The 12,795-nt window shown below is 43.9% G+C and overlaps 2 protein-coding genes across 2 annotated transcripts in view; one reads left to right on the top strand and one right to left on the bottom strand.

The window, feature by feature from the left end:
- The first annotated feature begins 2,000 nt into the window (after positions 1–2,000).
- Positions 2,001–7,569, top strand: LOC311238837 (homeobox protein six1-like). Its single transcript, XM_084327038.1, has 3 exons — positions 2,001–2,537; positions 5,576–5,739; positions 6,289–7,569. Exons 1-3 carry the CDS (start codon positions 2,127–2,129, stop codon positions 6,698–6,700), a joined length of 987 nt encoding a protein of 328 aa, XP_084183164.1. The 5' UTR covers positions 2,001–2,126; the 3' UTR covers positions 6,701–7,569.
- Positions 7,570–8,386: 817 nt separating this feature from the next.
- qpctla (glutaminyl-peptide cyclotransferase-like a) overlaps positions 8,387–12,795 on the bottom strand; it is a 19,996-nt gene continuing 15,587 nt past the window's right edge. Inside the window, exons 5-7 of the mRNA XM_084327028.1 lie at positions 12,662–12,761; positions 11,434–11,550; positions 8,387–10,550 (exon numbers count right to left, since the gene is read on the bottom strand). Coding sequence (XP_084183154.1) covers positions 10,405–10,550; positions 11,434–11,550; positions 12,662–12,761 — 363 coding nt within the window. The 3' untranslated portion in view covers positions 8,387–10,404. The remainder of the gene's footprint in view (positions 10,551–11,433; positions 11,551–12,661; positions 12,762–12,795) is intronic.

The raw sequence follows: 12,795 nt of genomic DNA, 5'->3' as shown, positions 1-12,795 counted from the left end.
GGTCGTTGTTCCATCTCCTTTTTTTTTTTTTTTTTTTTTTTGTATATTTTGCACATTTCATCAACATCATGTTTACGCTGCTCTGCTCTGTTGTTATGACGATGGCCGGAGCTTCGATTCCATTCTGACGTTTTTTCCCACTGCGGTTTCCGAGTTTGATCGAGATCGTTTAGATCGAGAGACGGGACGAGACGAGACGGGACTTCCGAATGGAATCCGCTGAGACTTGGTGCAGTAGCTCCCTCCATTCAAACCTAAAAATGCTCACCATCTTGTGCGCTCTCTCCATTGCCATAACACAGCAGTTAAATCTCTGGACAATTATGGTACACAACAACAACAACAACAACGATTCAGTGTCTCATCTGGCTGTAACAATGGCCATTATGTTTTTATTATTAGTCTGTTTGTCTCTGTCATACATGTAGCTTATTTAAAGCAAATATCAATCGGTTTCTTGTTGTAACTGAATGAAAAACGAGAAGTCCGTGGAAAATGGACACATGAAATAGCTTTATTTTTCTTTTGGAATGCATTGTTTTCCCGCCCATCCTCGGGGTTTTAGTGTGCGCACCTTTACCACACGCGGAGTCTGCACACCATTCGACACTTATCGTAGGCCAAATTTCGGCAGCGACAGTGGCATTTACGTCACCGTGACCACATGGCCCACACAAACACAAAACGAGTCACGGGAGATCGAGATGACGGAACTGATGACAGGCTTAAATTAAATCGTAATGTGAATATTACTGTCCATCCATGCTGTCGATTATTTGTCAACTTGGATAACTACCGTGGCTTTCGCCCCCTCTCTAGGTCGAAGTTGTTAGTTTTGCCAGTTGACGGTCACATGCTCGCTGCCACCGATTACACTCCAGCCGCTGTCCCACGGTCCTCGCCCATTACGTGTCGAGTGGCACACCGGCGCACTGAAACGAAGCGCTATCTCACTATCTCAAGACTTGAGATGATAACATTAAGCTACTTTTCACCGGCTGATGTTAAAGTCATCATGGCTCCGATCTGAAACGGGACCATCTGCCTGCCAAAGTCAGTAGTAGTAGTAGTACGGTAGTATAGTTCCCACTGGGCAGTGGATTTCCTGCCGAACGGTTCAAGAACAGATCAATCATTTTGATATGATATATCATACCATACACGTTCAGAGGCAAAGGGAAACGTATGCTTGTTGTATGTTATGGTAGCCTTTATTTGTGAGCGTTTATGATGAGCCCGTTCCTTGTGTATGTAGAGATGTCTTGTCCGTGTGGAGTGGTGTCCTCTAGGCTGTTACAGTGCTGGTATGTTTGTGCACAATTATAAACCCTCATCTTTTACTCTTTTAGACGGGGATATAATGTATTTACTCTCTCCCACCTGACACTCTTATACACACGCCTCTGGTTTAACCAAAGAAAATGTATTTTGAATAACGTTTTGATAGTTTTGAAAGGGATCATTATTTTTTTGTTGTCGTTTCGTCCGTCATTCAAAGTAAACCATGTTTTCGTCCTTCTTTTTAGTCATTTTGTACTCAAAGGCATTCTATTTTTTATATTACAGTTTGCGATATTGTAATAAACTACATTTACAAAAACAAATGTCATGATTTTCTAGTCATTCAATAGTATGTGTATTCATCTCTACTAGTAGAGACTATTTGTTTGAAAGAAACCCAGTACTCAAATCTCTCCCCGGGGGGGGGGGGGGGGGGGGGGGGGGGGGTTCTGCTCCTAATTTGTCTAGGAAATGATATTCAAATGTATTTTGTTCCGTCTGCTCGATTGTCGTCCTCTCTCTCCTTGGATGAATGGGAATACAGCTAAGAACACAAGCTGAGTGAGTGTGTACATGAGGGAGAGTTGTTTGTTTTCGTAACCCTCATACTCTCATGTTACCATGTAGGTTCAATGGGGTGGGGATATGGAATTGGTACAGGATGAATCATGACACACACACACACACTTCTCAATCCTATATTTGTCCACACAGACCAGACAACGTGTCCTGCAGCTCCGTCTAGCACCACCACCAAATTGCTCTCAGGATAGAAAGAGGATCTGGGAAAATAGGCCCCTCAACTATTTGCACTAACGGACTTCAGGCCCTGCATTTCTGTCTCCATGGCGATGATCTTCTCGGCAGAGCAGGTGGCGTGTGTGTGCGAGGTCCTTCTGCAGAGCGGCAGCATGGAGCGTCTCACCAGCTTCCTGCGGACCCTTCCTCCTCCTCCCCCTCCCTCCTCTTCCTCCTCCTCCTACCCGGGGGGGTTGGTGGAGGTCGTCCTGAAGGCCCGCGCGGCGGTGGCGTTTCACCAGGGGCGCTTCCCGGACCTCTACGCCCTCCTGCGGGGCTTCCCCTTCTCCCCGCACAGCCACCCGCTGCTGCAGCAGCTCTGGCTCCGGGCGCACTACCTGGAGGCGGAGCGGCAGAGGGGCAGGTCGCTGGGCGCCGTGGGCAAGTACCGGGTGAGGCGCAAGTTCCCCCTGCCGCGCACCATCTGGGACGGGGAGGAGACCAGCTACTGCTTCAAGGTAGGCGAGGCACTAAGAATATTGATTGATTGATTGATTTTTATTGTGGAGTAAAAGACAGCATCCAAGGGATAAAAACATGAGAGTGCAAGCACTTATTTCCATCATGGTCCCTGATTTTGGACATGGACAGACATAATAAAACAGAGCATCATAATAAAACATAGAGCATCATAATAAAACATAGATCATCATAATAAAACATAGATCATCATAATAAAACATATAGCAACCCCATAAAACACTCCCTACCCTCTCCTTCCTAGACGTGGCTATACTCTACAATTCACTGGCTAGCCATTTCTTTGTGGCACGTCTAAAGCTTCCCCCCTCTTCGATGTTTTTCAGGGCCACTGGAAGCTTGAATATATATATATTGAATATATAACTTGTTGTACAGTATCTTTTTATTATTATTACTATTCTATTGTTTTTATTGCACAATCGAAGTGGGCATGGCCAACCACATTTCACTATGTATGTATGTGTATGTGTGATGAATAGAAATCTTGAATCTTGACCGCTGCTCCCTCATGTTCGAATAGGAATCTTATACGAATGTCATTCTGTTGAATTAACAAATGAGTGTGCAAGGTTTGAATGCATCATGGTGTCTGTGTGTGGGGAGATGTTAGGGCTGGCAGTCTTTGTACTTTTTTTGTACTTTAGTTTGTATAGTGTTTGGCCTTTATTCTTTTTACCTTTTTATTTTTTTACTGTATGAAGCACAATCGGGCTCATGCAATCGGGCTCATGCAGAACCAAGCATTTCACATGTACATGTACCCAGGGGTGTAAAGTACTTGAGTAATTGTACTTCGGTACAATAATTAAGTACTGTTTTGGGGGATTTGTACTTTATTCTAGTATTATTAGGTTTGTATACTTGTACTTTTACTCACTCAATTACATTTCATATATACATACATTAACATACTTTTTACTCCTTACATGCAGACCTACAAAGTACAAATCTCGCAGGTCCAACTATTTTAATTCGTATATTTGTTTCTCTGGCCGTACTAACGTTAACGTTATTATTTAAAAATAGCCAATCAAATCCCCATCAATGGAAAATTAACCCGTCCATACCCATGCTGATTAGTCCTTGTGCAAGACTAGAAAGCGGGGATCTTTAAACACCTGCTATCAGAAGAATAGACAGTCAGAGTGACGAGCTACAGAAGATGGCCATAAACGATAGTACGAGTGATGAAGAGGATGAAACGGAACATTTCATTGCCCCGGAATAAAAAAAAGTTTTTACTTTTACTTTTTAGTACTTAAGTACATTTAAAAGTAGAAACTTTTTGACTTTTACTCAAGTGTGTTTTTAGCCAGATACTCTGACTTGAGTAATATTTTGAGACGGTACCCATACTTTCACTTAAGTATAATTTCTGGGTACTTCTTACACCCCTGCATGTACCTTATATTATATGTGATAAATAAAACAAAACTTGAAACTAGAGTAAACGCTCTAACTAACTAACGATAGCTGGACTAAAAAGATTTACTTTTTAGAGCCTAGGCATTAGGAATTCTGTTTGCATACCATGGTGTCTGTGTGGGGAGATGTCAGACCTGGCTCAGTGCAGCTTCACAACTGAGTTACACCAAGTCTAACGTCAGTCTATAGAGACTAGAGTAAACTCAGTGCAACTACACTCTGTAGTACTCATTTGTATGTTTTGTACCCAGTTTAATCACCTGTAGACATTGTATATAGCTGTTGCACTTAACTGCTACATTAGGCACTCTGATTGGATGCCAAACTTATTTTCGTTGTACTAATAATAATAATAATAATAATAATAATAATAGATTCCATTTGTAATGCGCTTTACAGTAGCGGGGCAAATCTCAAAGCGCTACAGTTAAAAGAACTTAAAAACGAGCGAGAATAAAGGAAAGAAAGAATATAAAAATAGGCAAGACTAAAACATAGAATAACATAGAGAAACATAGAATAAATAAAACTGATAAAAGAAATTGATAAAAGAACATAAAATGTGTGGAGTAAAAAATTTCATAAAAAGTCAACAGAAGGCTCTACTAAAAAGGTGAGTTTTGAGGCCTTTCTTAAAAACATCCACAGTCTGTGGTGCTCTCAGGTAGTCGGGGAGAGCATTCCACAGACTGGGAGCGGAAGAGCAAAAAGCCCGATCTCCCATAGTGCAGAGATTTGTCCTTGGGCGCTGGAGGAGGTTTGCCTGGCCAGAGCAGAGATGTCGAGAGGAGGAGTGAGGGGTGATGATGACACTGATGAGTTCTTTGAGGTATAGGGGAGCGTTTCCGTAGAGGCATTTGTGGGTGAGCAGGGAGACTTTGAACTCAACCCTGAGTGAGACAGCTGGAGCCAGTGAAGGGACTTGAGGATGGGAGTGATGTGGTGGTATTTCCGCACTCTCATCAGGATCCTAGCAGCGCTGTTTTGGATACATTGTAGTATCCAAAACAGCATTGTTGTACTGTACTTGTGCTGTATGATGACAATACATTTGAATGAATCTAATCTTAAAAACTTGACAACTAACGTTATAGCCTACTTACTAACTAACTAAACTACGGACTGTGTTGCTAGACTAGATTAACCTAATTGATGATAATAATAATAATAATAATAATAATAATAATAATAATAATAATAATAATAATAATAATAATAATAATAATAGCGCCTAACATTAGGCATCTCAAAGCGCTTATGCAGTGGTCATCATGATGAGTTGAAAATGGGGGACCCTGATATAAACAAGACAAAAGTCTTTCTCTGGTCTGCATCCCCTTAACAATTGTGTGCATTGAGCCGTACTGTATTGTACCCATTCTGCAATCTGTTTGATTGATTGAAAATTGTAGAATAGGTACAATAATGTTAATAGCGTTTTCAATCAATCAATGGTGGACAGGTATCTTTGTGAAAACAGGTAACTCCACATCATGATGGAATAGCTGACTGGTAGGTTTTTAGATGATGTCAAAATGTTTTGCAGTCAACAACAACAACACCCACAGGATCCCTCCCCTTCCCGCAGGAGAAATCACGGACCATACTGCGGGAGCGGTACCACCGTAAGCCCTACCCGTCGCCCCGTGAGAAACGGGAGCTGGCAGAGGTCACGGGTCTCAGCGCCACGCAGGTCAGCAACTGGTTCAAGAACCGACGGCAACGAGACCGAGCGACTCACCGACCCAACGGGTTAGTGGCTGTCTGTCTGTCTCTCTCTCTCCCCCCCCCTCTCTCACCCCTCTCTCTCTCTCATCCTCTCTCTCTCTCACTCCCCTCCCCTCGCTCTCTCTATCTCTCATCCTCTCTCTTTCTCATCCCCTCTCTCTCTTATCCCCTCTCTCTCCTCTCTTTTTCTCTCTCACGCACACACACTGCTCTTAACCCTTTCACTGCCACACTACAGAAGGTTAACCCTTTACTATCACACTACCGACGGGTAGTAAAGGGTTAACCTTCTGTAGTGTGGCAGTGAAAGGGTTAACCGGCTGTTGTGTGGCAGTGAAAGGGTTAACATTCTGTGTATTGTCTCAGTGAAAGGGTTACCCGTTTGGTAGTGCGGCAGTGAAAGGGTTAAGAGCTTCAAGTTGTTATGTATTTATCCCTGGAGTAATATCGCCCTCTCTTGGTGTATTGAAGCAACTGCTATTCTGACGCTCGACTCGACATCTCAACATGCAAAACAACAACTCGGGGCTTCTAACAGTTTTCGTATTTTCTTCCTATTGTCTTTCATTTTAGGGACCAGGAAAACTTTCGACCATCCCAGACACTCTGCTCTGAAGCCTACCTCTCTGACAATGACCCCCCATCTCCTCCAGGCAGCCTCCCCTACTCCTGGCTACCACCTCCACCCCTCTCTCATCCACCACCTCCACCCCTCTCTCATCCACCACCACCTCCACCCCTCTCTCACCCACCACCTCCACCCCTCTCTCACCCACCACCTCCTCCACCCCTCTCTCACCCACCACCTCCACCCCTCTCTCACCCACCACCTCCACCCCTCTCTCACCCACCGCCTCCACCCCTCTCTCACCCACCACCTCCACCCCTCTCTCACCCACCACCTCCACCCCTCTCTCACCCACCACCTCCACCCCTCTCTCACCCACCGCCCCCCTTGAGCCATGTCGCTGGGAGATTTATCTGAACCGGCTTGTCCGTCCAACCGTCAGTCTATTTAAACGAACCTTTTGTTGTTGTGTTTACCAATAATAACCCGTTTCACCTGGTTTGTTGTTGCTAAAAGGGTAATACCACCCATTTTAACCCTTTCACTTACACGACAGAAGGTTAACCCGACCGTCCGTTGTGTGATAGTAAAGGGTTAACCTTTTGTCGTGTGGCAGTGAAAGGGTTAACCGGCTGTCATGTGGCAGTGAAAGGGTTAACCTTCTGTGTATTGTCGCAGTGAAAAGGGTTAACCGTTGGTAGCGCGGCAGTGAAAGGGTTAAGAATGCACACGTTAATAACAAAATCTTTACTTAATACATAATTCATATTTAAAACTTTTTACAAGTCTGCATTATCCGGGCCACTATTAGCAGATCCAATAACTAGCCTTCAACTTGTAAGATACAGGCCAATATTTACCTTGATTTCTATGGTAAAGGGGGAACAAATCAGTTATGCCTCAATCTGGTATTGGAGTTTATTGAGTTTATTGTTGCTTTGTGGTGGAATTTCCCTTTAAATTCTTGCAGGTTTAGAACTATACCAAGACAAGGTGGCTGCCATATGGTTCCATGCCAGAATGGCAATTCATCGACATGTCATCTTTATTGTTTTTACCTCTATGGTCATGAACATTGTTACTCAGCTGAAAGAGTTGTACCCTTCCTGCTGACCTGTTGTACATAAATTGTAAGTCACTTTGGATAAAAATGTAAATGTAAATTACATCCAGGTGGTTCTTCTGTCTGATTTCTAGCTTTAGTATTCACTGAACCGTCCCTGGGGCAAAGGTATGTTGTTCCTTTAAATGGGTAGTCTTCCCCTTAAATGATGATTAAGCTATTTTGATATCATGGATACTATACTTAATACATATATTGTGCACTTTTATATCAGTTAATAACATCACAAATGTTTTGCAAATAAAGTTTATAATGAAACAAGGGTCGTCATCACTGCCATTGTGATTCTGTGGTTGAAGCATGATAGTAAATGACAGACAGACTGGGGGACATCATGGTTCAATCCAACCTATCGGAGATGCAAGGGGGAGGCGGGTTCTGAGGGCTTGAGCCCTTCTCCCCCATTGGCCGTTTTATATACAGGATTTATTCTATTCTCAAGTGCATTATTGTTATTATCTTTTTCACTCTGCATAAACTAAATACTGAAGTAGAATAGCTACAAAGTGACATTTTCAACCATGATTTCCCCTCTGTTCTGGGGACATCATATCGGTACACATTTTGGCTACATCTGGGTTAAACAAAAAAATATATCATATCACCAGCATCACAGCGAAGAACATTCAGTCATAATTTCTATCAAGTCCAACATACACTACTACTGTGTGAACCATATAGCCACAGCTGCACGTGCGCTACAGATCCCCAGCCCCTAAAGTAACCTCTGCACATCCCTGCTACTTATCATCATACATAGATGTGCAGCATCTACCGGTTTAAGAACAGCCTAGAGATAAAAGCATGGCGACAAGACCTTCATTTTAGATTAGGTTACGTCTTCACACAGAAAAGATGCCTCTGTACTTTTACACAGATATTCCTCCATGTGCATATAGTCTTACCCCCCTCCCCCCCAATGTAGTTTCCCACCCCACCTACTCTCCATTCTCCAATGTACAGTTTCTTCCCCCTCAAATGTATATACTCTCTTTTTAGACTATTTTTGTACTCCTAAACAGTACTGTATATTTGTAGATCTGGTATGTCATAAATGTCTAGATGCAACAGTACTGTCTACCTGTATGTCATAAATGTCTTGATGAATTGAAAATGTGGGACCCTGGCGTAAACGAGACAAAAGTCTTTCTCTGGTCTGCATCCCCTTAACAATTTTGTGTATCGAGCTGTACTGTATTGTACCCATTCTGCAATCTGTTAATAAAGTTTTCAATCAATCAATCAATCAATCAATCAATCTAGTCCCAGCGTCGTCCAGTGTGCTCTTTGACTTTGACACTGGACCAACGAAGCAGCCACCCGTTATATTCAGGTTTTTAATCTGGCCAGTTGCTGTATCACAGACCCTTTTCAACACCCAGTACAAGGAACATTCATACGATAACAGTCTGGAAGGAAAAGTGCTGAATAAACATATTGATGAATTACAAGCACATTATAAGGCCAAGCCCAGGGAAGGTACAAGACGACCACACAAGACACCAAGACGAGACAATCTGGGAGATCGACAAATGAAACAACAGTGGCTCAGGAGGTAGAGCAGTCGTCTGGTAATCCGGAGGTTCCCGTTTCGATTCCCGCTCCTCCCAGCAACTTGTCGAAGTGTCCTTGAGCAAGACACTTAACCCCTAACTGCTCCCGATGAGCAGGTTGGCACCTTGCATGGTCGCCTCTGCCATCGGTGTGTGAGTGAATGGGTAAAAAATGTGAGGAACAAATTGTAAAGCGCTTTGGACAAAAGCTGCTATATAAATGCAGTGCATTTACACCAAGACAACCACACAGACACCTCTCATCTCAACCACACAGACACAACCAAAAGCACTGGACATTATTATTATTCTTTTTGAACATTTATTTACCCAGGGTAGGTTCTCAGAGCACGGATGCTCTTCTTCTTCAGCGACACCCTGCTTCACACTCGCACACAGTCTCATTCACAGCCGCCCAGTACAACCACAGTCGCACTGTTGGCCACTGAGCAGTTGGGGGGGGGACGGGGTTAAGTGTCTTGCTCAAGGGCACTTCAGTGGTCGGTGTTGAGGGGTTTAGAGTGCTGCTTATTGCTTATATTTATTTTATATAACCATAAATAAGGTACACAGAAAAGGAGAGGGCTGGGTTACCCCCCCCCCCCCCCCCTATCAGATATGTAACAGTTTATGACGATACATACGGTATAAAGTCACAGAGATAGCGTTAACAGCAACAGTTGCGATTGGAGGATCAAGAAAAGAGGGCGGGGCTTGAGTAAGGTGAACGCTATCTCTGTGACTTTATACTGTATCTATGTATTTATACTGTATGTTATCTCAAGCCCCGCCCCCGCTTCTCTTGATCCTCCAATCGCAACGGTTGCTTCCATCCGGAAGCAACAGTTGCGATTGGAGGATCAAGAAAAGAGGGCGGGGCTTGAGATAAGTCAATTAGTATGAACAATGATGAATGGCGGTATTTAGGGGATGTAAAGCCTCAGGGCTGAGGAGACTCAGCCAGAGGTCACGGGGATCACGTGACTTTTAAAATGATAGAATGTACATTCCCATTCAAATCTGTACACATTCCACAGCAGCCATCTCACGTTGCACCAAAGGAAATCATAACGAGACTCTTAGCAAAGGCCGTTTCTATCCGTTCAACTTCTGCGTGAGAAGTCTTAAGTTGGTAGAACTCGTCTGGTATATATATGTAGTTCAGTTCAGTCCATTTTGATCGGGTCCGTTCAGGAGGCTCGTCTCTAGTGCACTGGGTCGCCAGTCCGCTCCAGTCAATAATTTAATGGACCAGGAACCTGAGGTTCTGGTCTGCAAAACGTTCGTTTCCTCCAGTCATCGCTGGTGTGATGAGCAGCATTCTGTCCTGGTCCACAGGTGGTTCTGGTAGACGGACCGGGCCCCCCTTCCCCCCCCCTCCTGCCAGCCGGGACCGTTTAGTGTTTGTGCTTCGGTACACACTGGTCCACTTCGGGGGGCGGGGCTCAGAAACCCAGGTACTCTGCCAGGAACACGGCCAGGACCTTGGTGAGGTTCTCCACGGTGGGCCGGTGCATGTTCTGCTCCGTGTCGTCCAGCGTGTGCCAGAACTGAGGGAAGGGGGTCGCGATGACGTGTAGCACAGGAACACCTGAGAGAGAGGGGGGGGGGGGGGAGGAGGGGGGAGAGAGAGAGAGGGGGAGAGAGAGAGAAAGAGAGGGGGAGGGAGAGAGGGTGAGGAGAGAGAAAGAGAGGGTGAGAGAGAGAGAGGATGAGAGTGAGGAGAGAAAGAGAGGGTGAGGAGAGAGAGAGAGGGTGAGGAGAGAAAGAGAGGGTGAGGAGAGAGAGGGTGAGGAGAGAGAGAGAGAGAGAGAGAGGGGGGGAGAGGGTGAGAGAGAGAGGGTGAGGAGAGAAAGAGAAGATGAGGAGAGAGAGAGAGAGGGGGGGAGAGAGAGAAAGAGGGAGGGGGAGAGAGAGAGAAAGAGGGGGAGGGAGAGAGAGACAGAGAGGGAGAGACACACAGAGAGAGAGGGTGAGGAGAGAGAAAGAGAGGGTGAGGAGAGAGGGAGGGAGGGGAGAGAGAGAGACACAGAGAGAGAGGGTGAGGAGAGAGAGAAAGAGAGGGTGAGGAGAGAGAGGGGGGGTAGAGAGAGAGGGTGAGGAGAGAGAGATAGTTTTAGTTGAATAAGTGCTTAAGTTTGATACGTTTTGATTGTTTTAACGCTGGCTTTGGCAATGTAAACATGTTTCCCATGTTAATAAAGCCCCTTTCGAGAGAGAGAGAGAGAGAGAGAGAGAGAGAGAGAGTCATGCAGAGTCTTATCAATGCATTCAAAGCCAAAGAAAATGTACAGTGGTATGTACATGTACAGGATGTATGTATGTATGTATGTATGTATGTATGTATGTATGTATGTATGTATGTATGTATGTATGTACATGTACAGTATGTATGTACAGTATGTATATGTACAGTATGTATATACAGTATGTACAGTATGTATACAGTATACACGTGTGCCTGCTCCCCTCACCTTTATGCAGGAAGGGGACGTGGTCGTCCTGCACAGGTCCCAGGTACACGTCCTTCCTGAAGTAGGTCTGCTCCGAGGGGTGAGACGTCAGCAGACCCTGCCTGTGGAGCCTCTTCTCTGGGAACGAGACGAGGAGGAGGAGGACGTGCCGTTAGAGAAAAGGCCAAATCAGAGAGACTGAAGCAGCAGTGACACAGCTCAACAGTTCACTTCTGCATTCGTTAGCAATGAAAATAACAAAGTTGAAAATAGATTGTCTTTTTTAATATACTTGTGCTGTTCAAGTTGGTCATGAGCAGTAAAACTCCTGTTTTTATACATAAACAGGTTGTTTTTAGTAATACTGTGCATGAGCATTACACTAGACTAGAGGTTCCAGTAGTGGGCAGCTTGATTTGCCAGGTCCAAAAACCAACGCTTTAATTAAGGAGATCTTTTATTTTTAGAGCATTAACTCTTTGGAATAACCTGCCTCAAAACCTCTGCTGCATTTACAGTAGATTCACCGTTTAAAATAATCTTAAATTGTATTTAACACTGTAAAGTATTTTTTTTTCTGTTTCTGTGCTTGCATGTAATTTTAGCCATCTTAATTGTTAGTTTCATTATGCATTGTGTGTTGAGTACTGACTTTTAATAATTTTGTCTTGCAATAATAATTGTTTTTGTATGTTTTTTTTGTGTGGACAAAGGGTTAACCTTCTGTGTATTGTCGCAGTGAAAGGGTTACCCGTTTGGTAGTGCAGCAGTGAAAGGGTTATACAGGAGGACTAGGATATTTTATTCTGTTTTCAGAGACGCCAACAGATTCTATTGACTTCCAATTGCAGGGCTAACGAATGCTAACAAAACCGTTTCTACTTCCAATATCTAAAGAAAATATATATAATAAAAACACTGCTCATACAAATACTTGCTGATATTCTTATATTCAGAGTTAATTATATTGTTTACACCACTTGTTTTTTTATCTTTACTATAATTGTATTGCCTATATTTATGTCTTTCTACTATTACCCTGCCCATACCTGTACCTCCCCTGCCCCCTCCCCCATGCTGCTATGACGCCTGAATTTCCCCAAGGGGATCAATAGAGGAATATTTTATCTTTATCTTAAAATAAAAAACACTGGCACCAGAGCTTTTTGGATGGATGACCCGGTTTGTGACAAATCAGATTGTAAAACACAAAGTGAACTGTACTTTGTGTTCGTGTGTGTTGTTTTACCTGCGGCAATGAGACGGTCAAACCAGCGGGCGGTGTTATCGAAGTGATTGACAATCAGAGGGTCGGGACCACCTAGCAGGTCGAGCAGCACAAAGAGGTCCTGGAAGAGAAAATTACAAGAAATACAGAGTTGA

Source organism: Notolepis coatsorum, assembly GCF_963971535.1.
Source record: "Notolepis coatsorum genome assembly, chromosome: 1".
NCBI lineage: Eukaryota > Metazoa > Chordata > Actinopteri > Aulopiformes > Paralepididae > Notolepis > Notolepis coatsorum.
This window is presented reverse-complemented; position numbering and strand designations above follow the sequence as displayed.

Coding starts and splice junctions, on each gene's coding strand:
- LOC311238837 (XM_084327038.1), top strand. CDS start 2,127: ATGGCGATGATCTTCTCGGCAGAGCAGGTGGCGTGTGTGTGCGAGGTC. Junction 2,538..5,575: donor AGACCAGCTACTGCTTCAAG/GTAGGCGAGGCA, acceptor CCCTTCCCGCAG/GAGAAATCACGGACCATACT. Junction 5,740..6,288: donor GCGACTCACCGACCCAACGG/GTTAGTGGCTGT, acceptor CTTTCATTTTAG/GGACCAGGAAAACTTTCGAC.